This window comes from Botrytis fragariae (assembly GCF_013461495.1).
Source record: "Botrytis fragariae strain BVB16 chromosome Unknown tig00000347, whole genome shotgun sequence".
NCBI lineage: Eukaryota > Fungi > Ascomycota > Leotiomycetes > Helotiales > Sclerotiniaceae > Botrytis > Botrytis fragariae.
The window spans coordinates 16,405-33,227 of NW_023501010.1; the positions used below are offsets into that span (position 1 = coordinate 16,405).

The window sequence follows — 16,823 nt, forward strand, 5'->3', positions numbered from 1 at the left end:
AGCTTGCCTACTGCTGATGGAAGTTGCATGATAAATGTCCGTCCCATCTGTAAGGAAGGCTCGGTTCTCATCCACGGCAGTCAGTGTGCCACTGGGCCCCCTGAATGTGATAAGGGCCTCATTTTTGATGGTAAACAGTGTGTCACCGTTGAAACCCCCGGGTGTCCTTCGTCCTATAAGTGGATTGGAGGCGAGTGTGTAGAAACCGAACCAAAGGGCTGTGAATCAGGCTATACCTTGCGCAATGGTGAGTGTGTTTCAGACAAAGAACCACTTTGTGCTCCCCCAGCTACATTTGACGGTAAAAAATGCGTGGGTGGTCAGCCTAAATGTGACGTGGGCACGGTTTTCGACGGAACCGAGTGTGCATCTGAGCAACCACCCAGGTGTACCGGGGCACTAATATTCAACGGCAAGAAGTGTGTAGCGAAGGTTTCTCCAGACTGTGGGCTAGGAATGAAGTGGGCGGATGGTTCCAAAGAGTGTATTAGCGAGCAGTCTCCGGAGTGCCCTTCTGGTCAGGAATTTAACGGGGAGCATTGTGCTTTGGTCTCGGGCGATTGTATGGAATTTGAGTTCTGTGCTACAAAGAGCTCGTCACCACTTTCACACGTTTCCTCATAGTTGACTCTTTTTAACGAATGGAAGTTTAAAGTTTTTCATTGAGTTTATAATATTATCATTTGTTCATCTGGAAATATAAATCAAATACACTTTATTCAATATATTTGAAAGAATAAGTACATAATTAGTTCTTAAGCATTGTTTTTGTATTTATAGTCATATGTATTGAATGACTTACAGCTTTCTCATTCGAGGTTTGAATAAGGGAATGATCTATAACTTATAGTTCCTGACTACTATATATCTATATCTTATGTGAAATTCTATAATAAGTATACTAAATCACTTATTAATATCTTAATAATCAAGAGATATTTTGATGGATAATATATGTATAATTTGAATTTATATTATTAAATCATATTATATTATTATCATATAATATCTCTTATCAAATTGATTTATAATGGAATAGAATGAGATAGAATTATATGGAAGATTATTGACAAAATGGACTAAATTGATTGATATACTTTCTTTTCATAATATAATACGATTCTATAAGATTCGATTTAAATCAATCTTATTTATAAGTATTAAAGCTTTAGGATTTTATTATAAACTATATAAACCTAGGATATTCTTTAAAGAAAATCTAGAAGGAATAAGCAAATTAGATTCAATTCAATTCATTCCTATAATTTGACTTCAATTCTATTATTATATTATATATTCGATTTGTCCCTAAGCTAAATCTGATTAAGTTTTTCACTAAATATTATAATAATATTATTTTATTATAATATAAGAGCCTACATTCAAGATCTTATGTGGAGAACCTTTTTCTAGGGAAAAAAGTATATAACCGATATTCCTACCACATATACGGCCCTACTATATGTATAATCTCAATGCCCTATTTTGAATTACTTTATAAATCAATAATGATTTCAATTTATAAGAGCTCTTGGGAAGATGGTTCGCAGAAAACCCAGACAAGCGCAAGGACATCTATTTGCCACGATCATTCTGTGGATATTTATATAGCCATGTTTCGGTATCTTGAAAGGTATCTACTATCTACAGCATTTGGGAATAGCTTTGGTGTGAAGTGCTATAGATAAGGGTTTTTTTTTCGTAAACAAGTGGCAGAGATTAATCGACAATGCACAGTCAATACATGTCTCATGTCAACAGTTAGACACGTACGATTTCTTGATGATATACATCAAGGTCAGAATGAGTATCTCATTTTTCTAACTTGTCTTCAAACCCATATTTGACATGCAGATTTCCCAACCAGGTCTGCGTGGCTTCAAGTCCCCATAGCATCGTCATTACCAGCACACCAAACTCTTCTAAGTCTGCGGGTTTTACATTCGCTATTTTCTCATCCCAACGCGTGACCCATATCTCGAGTCTCGCCGTCTCTTCTCGGGCCCTCGTCCAATCGTGAGCGGATTGCGCACCCCAAAGTGCTGCCTGGGCGGTGAAGCATTGATGTGATTTCGTTGGGACGTAATAACCAAGTTTCAAGAAATTGTAGACTCCGTTCAGCATGAATGTAGCTATGACGGTCCGCCGTATACTCTCATTCACGAGCCAGGAATTCCAATTCGAATCACTACCTGTGGTCACGATACTCATCTCTGTCGAGTTTAGATCAAACAACACATCCTGGTGCTCATGGTAGATCATGTTGTTTAGTTGCGCTGCCCACGAGATCGTAACCGATTCATCGGCTTCCGCATGTGCTCTTAGACGAATGTCGCCATCGAAGAGCCGGATTATCTGGTAAAGTAAAAGGGCTTGCAGAGCCGCGAGAAGTTCTGTTTTAGTAACGAGTAGTGCGTTGGTACTAGCAATCAACTGCTGGCATTTAAGCTCCAAATTACCGAACACCAATGCTTGATTCATCGCACCTCTCATGCAATATAATGCACATGCGCTCATCGCATCATGCAAAGCCACAGAAGGGTTTTGCTGGAATTGCATCCTGTGGATGAAGATAGTATGGCCATTCTGCACGAACGTTCCCGGAATGATAGCAAGCCGCTTTGCCATGAACTCCACCCGGGGCAGGAGTTCCACATCTGAGCTGGCTTGGGTAATACCCAAGTCGGGACTACTCAGGATCTGTTGAGAGGAAGAGGTTTGTATGCTATGAAAATCGAAGCTGTAATTGTCAAAGAGATCTGTGAGGTTGAAATTGTCTGTAAGCTTTGAGGGTGCCCCGTCCCAGCATGGTGTAATTGCAGACGAAGGTTCCGCATGATACTGCTCCACTTGCCAGTTACTTGATGCTCGTCCAGAAAACTGCTCTTGGCTAGGAACTAGCGGCTGCATAGCAGTATCAATAATTCGCTGCTGCCGGTGGCAGTCTCGGCCGATGTAGTGGCATTCCGAACCCCTTTTGATACAACGCTGACAGCGTGGCAAGCCTCGGTCACATTTCCGCTTCATCTGAATGCACGCGACGCATGACTTATGCCGTAATCTGTTCGACATTGCAATTCATCGTTCCTCTGTTGAGGGGTCACAATGAGCTCTGGTTGTTCGTTTTGCGAAGTTTCCTCAGATCTCATGAGGGATTAAAGAATGGGTTTGCGGAATCGTATTAAAGTTTGGTTGAAACTCCGCTAGCGTCTTTCTTGCGGAGAACGCTAAGCGTAGTCACATGATACATGATTCAATTGAAGAGATCCTTTTGGGTAAGTGCTACTTTATATTATAGTTCATTAAAACGAGGATGGTGATCCGCAACTCCGCAAATACCGTGATGTCGAATCTGGTCGAAAATAAAATAATCCGAGATGAATACTGGTAGTCATTACTCACAGGAAGAGTATATTTGAAGACATTTGTTCACTGCTCCAATTGCTATGAAATCAACATTCATCCGTCGAACTTTCAATATTTGCAAAAAATCCCAAAATCTCAGACCTCTACTTTCTTCAAAGCAAGCAATACACTATGTCTACTCCAAATCAAACTCTTGGCGAGTGGGCAGCAGAGCTCAACGATATTCTATTTATGCAATCAAATACCGAAGTTGCTCTCAAAGCGCTTTCTGAGCAAGTGGATCCTAGTCTCGTGATGAAGTAAGTAACTCGGATCTTACAAGTTCTTTGGAGCCCAGCTAATATAGTTGTATCACCAGAATCAATCACACTGTCTGCTTGTATAGCCAGTTTGCGTCAATTGTTGAACAAGAACGAAAGACTAAAACGATGTTCAAAGACACATGGGATGTGCTTCATGAATGGCAGGACCCGGAAAAGAAGGACGGCGTTGTGGCTATATCTACAAGATGGAGGATCAAGGATGATACAACAGGCGTGGAGACGAAGAAGAACAGTTGGGTGATCTGGGAGATCAAGCTAGTTGATGGAAGGAGGAAGCTCACAGCTATGACCGAAGTGGAATGATCCTTAGTGACATTACATGAGCTGAGAGGCAATAGCTAGCTATCTCGAACTCAATCTTTTTAGATCTTCATCCTGGGTATCAATACTACATGGGCATTGATTGTATGCGATCAATTTAATCGAAATCAACATACACGGGATATGCCATTCAAATATGTTGCATGCGAGTATGGCTAGGGCACAATCGTAATTCGGTAAGCGCAAGTTAAAGAAGTACCAGATACTAGGTAGTATTCATGCCTGAAAAGGATTTTGGGGCTCTCTATAGGCCAATAAGGATTCAGGTATTGCAAAGCCTGAATTTTGTGATCAATGAACTTTTGAATTCCATGAGTCGGTGATCGTATTGAGTGAGAGCATTGCATAGCTAGAGAGCTTTCTTGAGTCATAACAAATTTATGGTCAGAAGAATTCTTCGCCCCATCTAATCAATCAACTTTGATATCATTTTCAAGAATTCTATGCATTATCAAAAGTTCCGACCACCCAACAGCTTATAAACACTTGAATTGGCTTGGGTACAAAGCATAAATGGGAAATACACATACTAACAATGACATTCGTCATAATTCTTCCAACATCCGATTAATCTTGCTTTGTAGACCCGTAATATGTACAGCTTTTGGTAAGTTCGAGGAAATGACGAAATTTGCACATGTTTCATGATTATGCAAGTATACCTCACAAGCAGTTAACCACCAACGCCCGTATTATTCACAAAACTGGTAGATCCCGTTGCATACCCCTGGCCTCCCCATACACCATTTGCAGACGTAAGAATAATTCAACACTCCAAATTGCGCCAGATATCATCCCATCGATCATTAAGAAGGATCGGCACCTTAAATATTGGTAGCAGCTAACAACTGCTGTCTCAATCTATCTTCCACATTCATTTCCTGCAATTCCAGATTTTGGTGATGACTTTCGACTTGTTGTGATTCGTCGTGTCCAGATTCCTCGACTTGCAATATCTCGGGGCTGTTACTTCCGCTTTTATGATCTTCCATAGGCTCTGGAGTCTGTTGATAAGGACTTCCGTTTGCATTCTCTTGGTTTGAATTCTGCATACCTGCAGCCAAAGCCAGTACACCATGAAATCTTGCGCTCTCTTCATTCCCTGCGAGTCTGGCCCTTTCTTCCGCTTCCTTCCTGGCTGCTTGAGTCGGTGCTCTGGTCTTCAGTTCACCAGTCACGCATTGAAGATAATATGGAACCTCAATATTACTCTTGAGAAAAAATAGTTTGAGGTTGCGCGCTTTATCTTTCAGTTGAACTTGGTTCCGATCGCGTAAAATAGTGCTGACTGATCCTTTGTCGCCGTAAAGAGCAAGTATTTGACTCCAATGTGGACCTTTGACCGAATCGAGACCTGCCATTAAGGCATTCTCTTCTTCTGTGCTCCATGGGCGACGTTGAGATGGTAGTCCAGGTCTGGCTTTCTGTCCCGGATTATTCTTTGCAGCTGCAGCTTGTCTAGCTTTTTCGTAAAGAGCAGAGGTTGATTCCGATTGAGAATGATGAGGTGTAGTTGTAGATGTACTAGTAGTATTATATTGAGTTGAATAAGTATTAGGTGATTGATTGGGTGGTTGATAGGTGGTTTGATATTGAGATTGACGATAGCCTTTGAATTCAATTAGTCAGGGATTGTAAGTGAAGTTGGTACAAGCATACCATTCTGTGGAGTAGTCGATTGTTGATATATGCCTGCATCTTCGGGGACGTTTTGAGTTGTATGCTCAGTATCTGCATTGGTGCCAACGTATGCAAAAGCATTTCCATTCGAAGGACCACCATTTGAACCCTGCGAGTATCCGGTCGAAGTGGGGATCGTGAGCCCATATTTAGACATATAAGGTTCTACCAATGGTCTATAAGCATCCATATGAATATGGGTGGATCTTAGAAAAGAGTCCCAGTTGAAGAGATCGCTAAGTTCCTCTGCATATTGGTCAGTATGAGAAAAGTAATGCGGGGGAAATCTTACTAATTTTGGCGGGATCATTTCCTTGGTTAATCAAATATACTCTTCTAATATCTAAATCGACAAGTAGTTGTAGCTCATCATCTGTGAGAGGATAGGGATGTCTTTGGGAGAGAAGATTCCTGAACTCTGGAGAAAATATCTCATCTATAAGGTCCTCGACAGGTTTGTCTGACTCTTCCATCGATAGTGCTGCAACAATAATTTGTGTCTTCAAGTTCATGAGCAATTGACCCGATGCTTTCGATATGGCCTCTCCTTCCCGAGTCCAGGTGTTGACGAAATGTTCATTGAGTTCATAAAATCCAACCTCTTGTCCACCGAATACGCTGGATACAAAAGTCGCATGATTTGCAAGTCTAATAATCTCTCGTTGAGCTGGGTCTATGATATTGAGTTCGTCGGCAGAGAGAAAGGTTGAAGTTCCATAAATTCTCTTTGTTTTGTCAAAAAGATCGTTCAATGTTTGGAATGACAGTCCACGAGCGGTATCTCTTTGAGTTACCATGACGACTATCTCATCGTATCCTCCTTCGGAAAGAATGTTTAACATTTGCACAGCCTGAAGATGAATTAGAGCCATCCATACAATTTCACATTGAAGATAACCATACCAAACATTCCAATGACATTAGACTTATCACCTGCAGAGACAGTTGATGATCGGTACGGAGTCGTTCGTAGGCAGCACGACTGTTCGGTTGTCGAATCTGAGCATGAGGAGTTTTCGGAGGAGAAAGTGTACTTGTGTTGGCTTCATGCGATTGGTCTTGATGGGAGGTATGATCGTTCATTTCCATAGTTCCCGCATCTTGGTACTCGGCGGAGACATGAGCAACACCAGAGGCAATGATAGCGTCGATATCGAGATCCCCCAAACCATCATCTACATCATCTGCGGGTTGTATGGCGACAATTTCATTGGCGGAATCGGGGATGGAAAGTTGTGGTTGCGCTGATTCGAATTCAATCCTCTGCCTCTTTTCTGGTGATTCTAACTCTGTCGATGATACTCTTCGTTTCAATGCAGACAATTGAGGAGAAGATGGGAGATTTTGGGAGGTCTCGAGTTTTATCGGAACATCTGCGAAGACCAGTTGTTAGGATGACGAAGTGAACGGGGAAAATGGGGTTGGCTTGAATGTAGGAGGTCCCTCTCGACCTTCCTCGTCATCTTCTCCATAAACTTACCATCATTAGTTGAAGCCATTGTCAATGAGTTTATAGATGAATCTGCCATGGTTGGAGTCGCATGAAAATTTGGAAGAGATACCCCTTGTTTTGTATCATGCAAGATTATTTGTATAGGCGCAACAGAGAATTTTCCATTCATACCAAATCTAGATTAAACAAGCGTCATTAACTTATCAGTCATGTGATATTTTAGCCCTGAAAATTGAAACCTAAAACCCAATCAGACAAATCTCAACCGTTTAAAATGATAGATACACAGAAGGAAGCCAAGAATGAAAATTATTCATTGATACGATCTATTATGTATATACGGCATTCTGTCGATACTGAAGATTTGATCTCAATCACTGGGGAGTTTCTTGAATGTCATAATGTTTAATTGCAAATCATCTTGTGGTAAAAGTGGTCAGCTACAAAAAATCATTTATCTACTCGACTCTAGAAACTTTTCCCCAAGATAAGGATTGGCAGTCAAATATATGTGTACCAAATACGAGCATAGAATCATTCTCAGAGATTTACTTGCTAGAGCCAGAGACAGGAATTCGTGCGTGGTAATGAATTAAAAGAATGTTGATAGTCAGGGATGACATAATATTTGCACCTTTCACATGGTCACTTCTCTTCTCATTCTACATAGAATCTTGGGAAGGAGGTAAGATTTCGTCGTCGATGTAGTTTACATTTCTTTGTCTGCGGTCTAGGTCAACACCTGGCGCATTGATTAATCCTAATTATCCTATTGTCATCGATGCTATCTGCGTGGAGTTCCCCAGATATGGATCAGACCTGCACTGTGGTTAAGATATCTCGAGTAATGTCACCAATGGGGTACATTGTGAAATCCACCAGAAGGAATTGTATCCGTCCATGTATTCATGGGATGATACTTTCTTACCTGCCTCGAAGTCTTACCATATCCCTTATTCTTTTGTCAATGGAGGTATTTGAAGAGTTGAGACTGATCACTTCTTCTTTCCATCTAACCTCGCAAGTATATGAATAGAAAGTGTTTTCTTGAGTACGACGTATGTGATCTTTCACGATCTCCGTCATTCAAATGGTCCAGATTGCAAGTAGGTTGTTGATATAGAGAGCTCTTGCAAATATGCTCTGTTGGCCCTCACCATATTGAAGCGTAGGTGAGCCAAGTAGAGACTACTACGGAGAAATCCCAAGTCCAACCTTCTAGAATCTCGCTCGCCTGAGCCTAGCTTCTACATGAATTTATGTGATCTTACCTCCACTGCATCTGTCTGAGGGCTAACCTCATTTCTTTTATACAACTTCCAGATGGGTACAATGACTAATCATACCTAATCAAATTCCATGTAGAATTTGTGTATGGTGGGATGGAGATGATTACCAAAGGATATAGAGTGTTATCGAATACAACATTCAAAATATCCCATATACCCAGGTAGCTGAATGATTACATCGTCGAACTGCTGATGCTTACACTGGCAACTAGTAAGTCTTGACACATGAATGAACTCGAGTCAATACGGAGCACTCATCAATAGACAGTGAATCTTGATCAAATCATGAAGCCGGAACTCATGGGGGTTCAGCTGGACGCAATCAGCAAGCAAGTAGAAAGAAGGGTTGATTTATTAGTAGGTGGTCGTCTATCGTCTCAATTCTTTTGATATCCATTGAATGAGTGTCCAACTCATCATGTCCACAATTTGACCGAACCAGAGCATGAAGCTGGGATAGATCCGAATAGTAACCGAATTTTTGACGAAGAAGTACAGAGAATGAGGTATGATGACACGTCGCTCTTGGTATTTAGAGTTTTCTTGCGGAAAGGGCAATATAAACTAGAATGGATTCGTCGAGTGAAGCAAAGCAATACATTGTTTTTGGGATCTATAAATTCTCAATTCTCGATTGACGAAAGGCATCAAGTGAGAGTCAATTGCAGACGAGCAGGGTCTCACTCTAATCGTTGAACCGACCTAATAAATCAAGGTTGATATTACCAAAAGCACGCGCGGAAATTCCTTCCGCTCCCCCATGACCCCAGGTACGGAACGAAATCTGGAGAAATGGAAACGCTTTGATTTCCTTTTCGGTTCTCCAGCTTTTTTCTTTCTCCAATAATGCAATGAAACGATAAACCAATGGCTCCTACACATCACTAACTGATTCGGTGTTTGTTGTGATTGTGAGATTTTATCACCGAATTTTCAATCATTTTATCGGTGATTAACCTTCAATTGTTGACTACGTAGGTACCTTTTGACAAGAAGCTTAAAAGATCGCGGGAACAATGCCACGAAAATGCGGAGACCGAGGTTATGATAACCCGATCGACCGAGAAGGGTTTGAAGAAATACAGCCATACCAAAGCAGAGCAATACGATGAAGAAAAGGATTTATAGGTATGCAACATGGCATCAACTACCTGTGCTCTCATGACATGCGTTAGGAAAGCAACATGATGTTTACCTGGGTAGGACGGTAAAGAACCTTATTTGACTCGTCAATTAAATCTACTGTAGATACTCGACTACAGGAGTATCTACATCAATGGTGTGGATCAAATTTAGAAAGGACATACTCCGTAAGGATGTACCTTCCCATTCCATTAAGATCCCGGCACTAGCAGTAGCAGAGATCTCCGTGAATGAGGGGTAACCTTTGACTTCCTACATGTAGAGGGTGACATATTAGTGGATCATCACTGGGTCCCCACCTACCCGAGCGAGCTCCCCCCTCTGTACGTCGAACATCAGACTCAAGCCAGGTACGTACAGTCTACTAGGTAACACTAATCATCAAATTGATGCTTGAAGGGCATACGGAACTTTTACTCGTGGTGCACGAGGTGGTAGATTAATGGATTGGTGATATTGGCATCATTGAAATGATTGGATGCTATTGAGAGCGGTTTCCAATCACGGCTTAAGAACTACCCCTACCCCTCAAATGCCACCGAAACTGTGGAGCATGAAGCACGCACTAGATATTAGGTGGGGGGGTAGGTGAACACCTCGTACTTTATAGGTCCAGCAACAAGAGATGAAGTTGGACGCAAAGTTGGTTTCCTCAGCCTCTCAATAAGTCGGGACGCTCTTGGAAATGAATCAGGGCTAGAATCATTCATATTCCCCTTTTGGTCGTGATTCTAGAAATACAAAGAATGTAGTGGGGTGAAAGGTGGGAATATATGTAATGGTTTGGGAGCTGCATGTTATAGACAAGTTCCACTCACGCTGTCGGTCTCTTCCTACAAAGACAGCAGTAGCAAATCAATTTCTCTCAACCTCCATGGGATATGACCGTCAGGAGCTACCACTACCAACCTACTAGGTTACCTAGACATACAAGTCTGGTATCTCCATCGCTCCCTCACAATTATTGCCAAGATAACATTTAAATACCCACCCCGCGTCTCACCAATTTGTCTAATTGTTACAAGAAACCTTGTGAATACCTACTAGTAGTATACGGTATACGTAGACATTTGCCGAGTATTGATGCCACCACCCTTCCGCCTCCTTCCCTTCAAGGTTGCTTTCGGATTTAGATATCATTAGCTTGGATCTACACTGCAATTAATAATTCTTTGGAAAGGAGGCAATTGTCCATTCACTACTACTTAAACCCATTACCCGACCCCTTCACCTCTCCGTCTCTTTCTTTCATTCCTCATTATCTCTTCGCACTTCAAACAAATCGATTCCCATATCACAAGAAATATACCCAGGAGCAACTACTTTCATCGCGTGTCACAAACATATACCCATCATGACTTCAGTCCAACTCAAAACGCCACTTACTGGCGAATATACTCAACCCACAGGATTGTATGTTGCTATCCAAAGATCTCTCACTATTTACCCCGCACCCCGCACCCGTAACAAAACATCAAACAACAGCTAACAGTATCTTGTTACAACAGGTTCATCAACAACGAATGGGTCAAAGGTGTTGATGGAAAGACTTTTGAAGTCATCAATCCTGCCACTGAAGAAGTAATCACTTCCGTACACGAAGCCACTGAGAAGGATGTCGACATCGCCGTCGCAGCTGCACGAAAAGCATATGAAGGAGAGTGGAGCAAAGTTACACCTGAAGGTCGTGGCAAATTACTTGCCAAGTTAGCAGACTTGGTTGAGAAGAATGCCGATCTATTGGCAGCTGTCGAATCGTTAGACAACGGAAAGGCAATCTCAATGGCAAAGGGTGACGTTGCCGCCGTCGCTGGATGTTTAAGATACTATGGTGGATGGGCAGATAAAATTGAAGGAAAGGTTATCGACACCGACCCAGAATACTTCACATACACAAAGCAAGAACCAGTATGTCCTCTCTTAATATCTAGGTAGATAAAGTTGAATTGCTAACATTACTCTAGATTGGTGTCTGTGGTCAAATTATTCCATGGAACTTCCCATTGCTTATGTGGTCATGGAAGATTGGTCCCGCTGTCGCAACTGGTAACACCGTCGTTCTTAAAACCGCCGAACAAACCCCTCTCTCCGCACTTGTTGCCGCAAACCTCATCAAGGAAGCCGGTTTTCCTCCAGGAGTTGTCAACATCATTTCGGGTTTCGGAAAGATTGCAGGTGCGGCCATCGCATCTCACATGGATGTTGACAAGGTCGCTTTCACTGGTTCTACCGTTGTCGGTCGTCAAATCATGAAGGCCGCTGCTGGATCCAACTTGAAGAAGGTCACACTTGAACTCGGAGGAAAATCACCAAATATCGTCTTTAATGATGCTGATATCGAGAATGCTATCTCCTGGGTTAACTTCGGTATCTTCTTTAACCACGGACAAACTTGCTGTGCTGGTTCAAGGGTTTACGTTCAAGATGGTATTTACGACAAATTCGTTGAGAGATTCAAGGCCCGTGCCATCGCCAACAAGGTTGGAGATCCATTCCACCACGAAACATTCCAAGGTCCACAAGTCTCCCAACTTCAATATGACCGTATCATGGGTTATATTGATGAGGGTAAGAAGTCTGGTGCCACCGTTGTTACTGGTGGTGAGAGACATGGTGACAAGGGATACTTCATTCAACCTACCATCTTCTCTGATGTTACTGAAGATATGAAGATCATGCAAGAGGAGATCTTCGGACCTGTTTGCTCTATCGCCAAGTTCTCTACTGAGGAGGAGATTATCAAGATCGGTAACGGCTCCAACTACGGTTTAGCCTCTGCCGTCCACACTCAAAACCTCAACACTGCTCTCCGTGTATCCAATGCTCTCAAGGCAGGTACAGTCTGGGTCAACTGCTACAATATGCTACACCACCAGGTACCATTCGGTGGATACAAGGAATCCGGCATTGGACGCGAATTGGGTGAAGCAGCTTTGAGCAATTACACACAAACCAAGTCTGTAAGAATCAGATTGGGTGATGCTCTCTTCGGTTAAGGATTCTTTAATCAAGCAAATAGTGTTTTAATTTGTACAATTTTGGGGTTTTCAGGGCGATATGAGCCTGGTTTCGGTTCTTTGGTAGTATTAGCGTTTATGAATGAAATTACATGTCCATAAAATCAAAAGAATAATTCTTTTTTACTTTTCTTATCATATCGACGTTGTTGTTTGTGTATCCTAACAATCATGTCCTATTTCATAGTTTATACAACCGATATGATACATGACAGAAATAATGCCGATGTAAGACTTATCAACATCCCCTCCCGGTCGTTTATCATATCGATAAATTCTTGAAGTTGCATGTGCATAGAATATGCGATTGGAGTTATCAACGTGTTTAAGTCTTGTCTTATCTACGTATTTGTCTTTTCTATTGTAATTTGGATGTTGGAATTTTGGCGGGGTTCATTTGAACTTCATGAATCAAGTAAATGTAACTGGTGTAGTAGATGTGGGGGGTTCTTCGCAGCATCAATGAGAGCTTTTTTAAGCTTTGAGCTTCAGAGAACCCCGCTCCTCAAAAGGATTTCGATAAGGTGGTCTGGTGAAAGGAATTTTGGTATGACGCCAAAGGCGTTCACATGCTCTTACGCCAAGCATACGCAATGCACTGCATAGGTAGGGTCGCTCGGGTAGGTAGGTAAGCTTCGATTATATCATATAAACATATCTTCTACCAAATATGTATGTAGACGGTCCAGCCACAAAACGGATGTAAGGGCTGTAACCATAAGAAGCTCTAATCAATGTGCGAGAGCTCCTACATTTCCAAGCCGGTTCTTTGCAAGGACGCTACACACCTCGTTCATCAACCACCCAGTCAATTATAGCCAATAGGTCAGCTTCATCGTGTGATTGATCTTTGATTGCATAAATCTATCCTCAATTTGGTCAAGAGGTAAGGATGAAGCTCGAGTAAGCGCAAGTAGCTCCAGTGAGCAATTGATAAGGATACCAATCCTGAACGAAAGTCGCCGAGTTGACACTTAAAGTTTGGAGCTTCTATCGCAAGGCCGTTACGTATAAGTACACAGTTGGTCGTCATTTCTACCAGATACTCAAATCGTCCAAACAATGTACTGTGGGTGGAAAGGTATAAATGAGCGTGTAACATCTTGAATACTGATTATTACCATCCTCTGATACTTACAATCCCAAACCTTTTACGTCGATAGTATCATTCTATGCATTTATAACTCATCATACCATCAGAAATTATACTTCGCCGCGAAAGTTGTCGCAAACGAAGCTTTAAATTTACCCCGCATTCCCTACTGCATCCAGCTCTTGAAGCTTATCACGAACTCGTTTTGAGAAGCTTTGGAGGAGAGAAAATCTTTCGCTCAAAGGAATGACCCGAGGTGCTGAAAGAAATGACATAATGCACAACTAATGACGACAATCATCACAGTTTATATCTCTTGTTCGAATACTCGGCACAAGAATTGAGAGCGTTCTGGAAGACAATTTTCAAAACTTCATTCTTCACACAGATTCGATTTTTAAAACTATCTTGGATGCTATTTTGGACTTCAAACAGTAACTGGCACATTGAACCTTTATTGCCTTCCTAGAATCACTATCAAGATGGTTTTGGTATCTACTCTATTTATGTTCTCCATGACTTCACTTTCCATAGCTCAGTCAAACATGGTACCCATAACATGGTCCTCCGTTGTTTATACATATTATGGGGAAATCACCCCTACGATGATCAATGTCACTTCTCCTGTTCTTACACCTCTGGGGGCTAGTCAACTCTATAACTCGGGATCTATCATTCGCGACCGTTACCTAAATTCTACCTCCACACAGCTCACTGTTGGACTCCCCGTCAACGGCCTAAGTGATCAATATATTGTCAATAACCAATTACAAGTATGGACTACTGGTGATGAGTATATCGTCGGGAGCGCGCAAGCTTTCATGCAAGGACTTTATCCTCCCGTGACGGGAGTACAAGGAACAGATAGTGTATGTGTCATGTCTCAATCTGCTCTCATTTCTATCTCTCCCTATCTCTCAGTCTCACGGTATCCGTTTCTCATTGTCTATTATTTTTGTAAACTGAGTCATTACTGATATGAAGACGTGTTGCGATGACAGGTTCTAGCCAATGGCACCGTCATCGACTATCCTCTGGGTGGTTATCAGTATCCCAATATTCAATCGCTGAGTTCAATGGATTATAATTATATTTGGTACGCATTTCACCTTTTCTCTACAGCTCATCTTCACTATTTTTGGAATATTTGCTGATCTTCTTGCAGGATCGCGGGGAATGACCAATGTAGAACCTACGACATTGCAACAAAGTTTACAAAGACATCCCCAAGTTCAACCTCTATGATGGCTAGCTCTGATGAATTTTATCTCTCTCTTGCAAATACCTTCTTCGCTGGCATCGATAACTCTCTACTTAACTATGGCAACGCAATCAACCTCTATTACTATGCACTTTACCAATATAATCACAATAGCTCTATTTATGATATGACCAATTCATTCGGTCTTCTGGAGACTTTGAATGGTTTTGCATCAGAACAGGCTATCTCTTTTAACACGCCTAGCACGGGGTCCAGTATTCAATATATAGCAGGTCAAACCTTTGCCTCCAAAATTATTCAACAATTTCAACAGACCATTTCGAGTTCTGGGGTCAGCGACAAATTGTCTCTTTACTTTGGTTCCTACGAACCAATGTTAGCATTCTTTTACCTCTCATCCCTCTCAACTTCAGATCTCACAAGGAAGCGTTTCTCTAAATTGCCAGAATATGGAAGCATGATGGCCTTTGAGCTATTTAGTTATATTGAAGAAGCACAATACAATTCATCCAATTCATTCCCAGAAGCGACTGAATTATGGGTTAGGTTCTTATTCAGAAACGGAACTTCGGACACCGACCCTTTGACATCCTATCCCCTTTTCAATCTCGGCAATTCGGAGATCGACATGAAGTACAATGATTTTGTCACAGAAATTGGAAAGTTTGCGGTCAATGATTTGGACGCCTGGTGCAGTTCTGTGCCTCCATCTCCTTATTCTGCGCGGCCATCCTCAGTAACGAGTCTTCTAATCTCGCTTCAAGCAACACTAAAACATTTCGTGCAAAGGGTGTCAACGGTGTAGTTGGTGGCATTATTGGGGCAGTTGTTACGTTGGTAGTCGTGATGATTATTGCATTAATTCTCGCGATCTTTGGGTTCAGAATGCACCATCGTGAGAAGATAATTCCTAACGCCGCAGGTGGTGTTGGGATCCTAAAACGAGGCTCATCCGCGGGTGGAGGAGGGTTCAAAGGTCCTGAGAAACTCGCGTCTGATACAGATCTTAATATAGTCAAAGGACCTGGTGTTGGTGCTACCACAAAACACGAAAGAGTCGGCAGCTGGGAAATGGGTAATGCACCTATAAACAATGGCAACAGCGGCGAAGGAACTGGACCAAGACAGGAAAGACTAGTGAGTACCGCGGATTACAGCAGGAGAAGCGAAGACGGAATCGGAAACCATGATCCTTGGGGGAAGGGTGTCCAGGGTGAGGACTATGTTTAATGTATGGCAGTTTTTGTGTATTCCAGTCATAAGAGATCTCGTTCCGTATCACTTTTACTGTTACCAAATGGTGGTGTTTGAGGAGTCTTGATTGTAAAGGTGGAATTGACAGTGGCAATAGATAGAGAAGTACCTACGGTCGCCTGATAATAATCAGGCGATCTGCAATTTTTTTACGCAATGCTCAAACTAAATACCGATACTGCTCACAACTATATTCCCGTGCTATTATTTTACCGCTATGTGCATATCACGATGGCCCATCCCTCAAGGTAATCATGTCCACTTGAGCCCAATTTCCGCGGCTTTTCAGCATGGATGTCCCCCCTTCCCCGAGGAAGAGTAATAGTCTCTCTGTCTACTGCGCTGGTTGAACGCTTCCAACTTTCACGGACCCTAATCTGACCTTCCTGAGTTTAGCTTTCGATTGTTTCTCTGTAATTCGATGAGCGGGGTGATTCTCGCCAGAAACCAATTCATTTTTGATATACAAGAGCCAAAAGCAACAAGTAGAGTAATGAAAAAAGTACCAAGAGCAATCTGATACTTTTGAAACATATTCCGACCGGAAAATATTCCCTCCATTCTGATATTTGCAACCGCTAGTTGCATCGTCGCTTCCTCGACGTGCGGTGTTCGATGGTTGACTTTCTACTGGACTGTTGCCAGACTCTATGCGATACTTC

General features: G+C 42.0%; 6 protein-coding genes across 6 annotated transcripts; 4 read left to right on the forward strand and 2 right to left on the reverse strand.

Annotated features, from left to right (window-relative positions):
- Window positions 1-1,812: 1,812 nt before the first annotated feature.
- On the reverse strand, window positions 1,813-2,910 carry Bfra_012463 (putative transcription factor cys6 protein; the record flags this gene model as incomplete). Its single annotated transcript, XM_037342777.1, has 1 exon — window positions 1,813-2,910. One exon carries the CDS (start codon window positions 2,908-2,910, stop codon window positions 1,813-1,815), a length of 1,098 nt encoding a protein of 365 aa, XP_037187318.1.
- A 627-nt stretch (window positions 2,911-3,537) lies between these two features.
- Window positions 3,538-3,992, forward strand: Bfra_012464 (uncharacterized protein; the record flags this gene model as incomplete). The annotated part of the gene is made up of 2 exons (XM_037342778.1): window positions 3,538-3,665; window positions 3,725-3,992. The coding sequence occupies 2 exons, from the start codon at window positions 3,538-3,540 to the stop codon at window positions 3,990-3,992; spliced, it is 396 nt and encodes a 131-aa protein (XP_037187319.1).
- An 842-nt stretch (window positions 3,993-4,834) lies between these two features.
- Window positions 4,835-7,219, reverse strand: Bfra_012465 (putative myb dna binding protein; the record flags this gene model as incomplete). Its single annotated transcript, XM_037342779.1, has 5 exons — window positions 4,835-5,619; window positions 5,670-5,936; window positions 5,983-6,541; window positions 6,594-7,063; window positions 7,171-7,219. 5 exons carry the CDS (start codon window positions 7,217-7,219, stop codon window positions 4,835-4,837), a joined length of 2,130 nt encoding a protein of 709 aa, XP_037187320.1.
- Window positions 7,220-9,001: 1,782 nt separating this feature from the next.
- On the forward strand, window positions 9,002-9,560 carry Bfra_012466 (uncharacterized protein; the record flags this gene model as incomplete). The annotated part of the gene is made up of 2 exons (XM_037342780.1): window positions 9,002-9,034; window positions 9,411-9,560. The coding sequence occupies 2 exons, from the start codon at window positions 9,002-9,004 to the stop codon at window positions 9,558-9,560; spliced, it is 183 nt and encodes a 60-aa protein (XP_037187321.1).
- A 1,369-nt stretch (window positions 9,561-10,929) lies between these two features.
- Window positions 10,930-12,571, forward strand: Bfra_012467sa (putative aldehyde dehydrogenase protein; the record flags this gene model as incomplete). Its single annotated transcript, XM_037342781.1, has 3 exons — window positions 10,930-10,988; window positions 11,084-11,483; window positions 11,540-12,571. 3 exons carry the CDS (start codon window positions 10,930-10,932, stop codon window positions 12,569-12,571), a joined length of 1,491 nt encoding a protein of 496 aa, XP_037187322.1.
- Window positions 12,572-14,230: 1,659 nt separating this feature from the next.
- Bfra_012468 (putative histidine acid protein) lies at window positions 14,231-16,137 on the forward strand (the record flags this gene model as incomplete). Its single annotated transcript, XM_037342782.1, has 4 exons — window positions 14,231-14,554; window positions 14,687-14,781; window positions 14,851-15,643; window positions 15,697-16,137. The coding sequence occupies 4 exons, from the start codon at window positions 14,231-14,233 to the stop codon at window positions 16,135-16,137; spliced, it is 1,653 nt and encodes a 550-aa protein (XP_037187323.1).
- Between the last annotated feature and the right edge of the window lie 686 nt (window positions 16,138-16,823).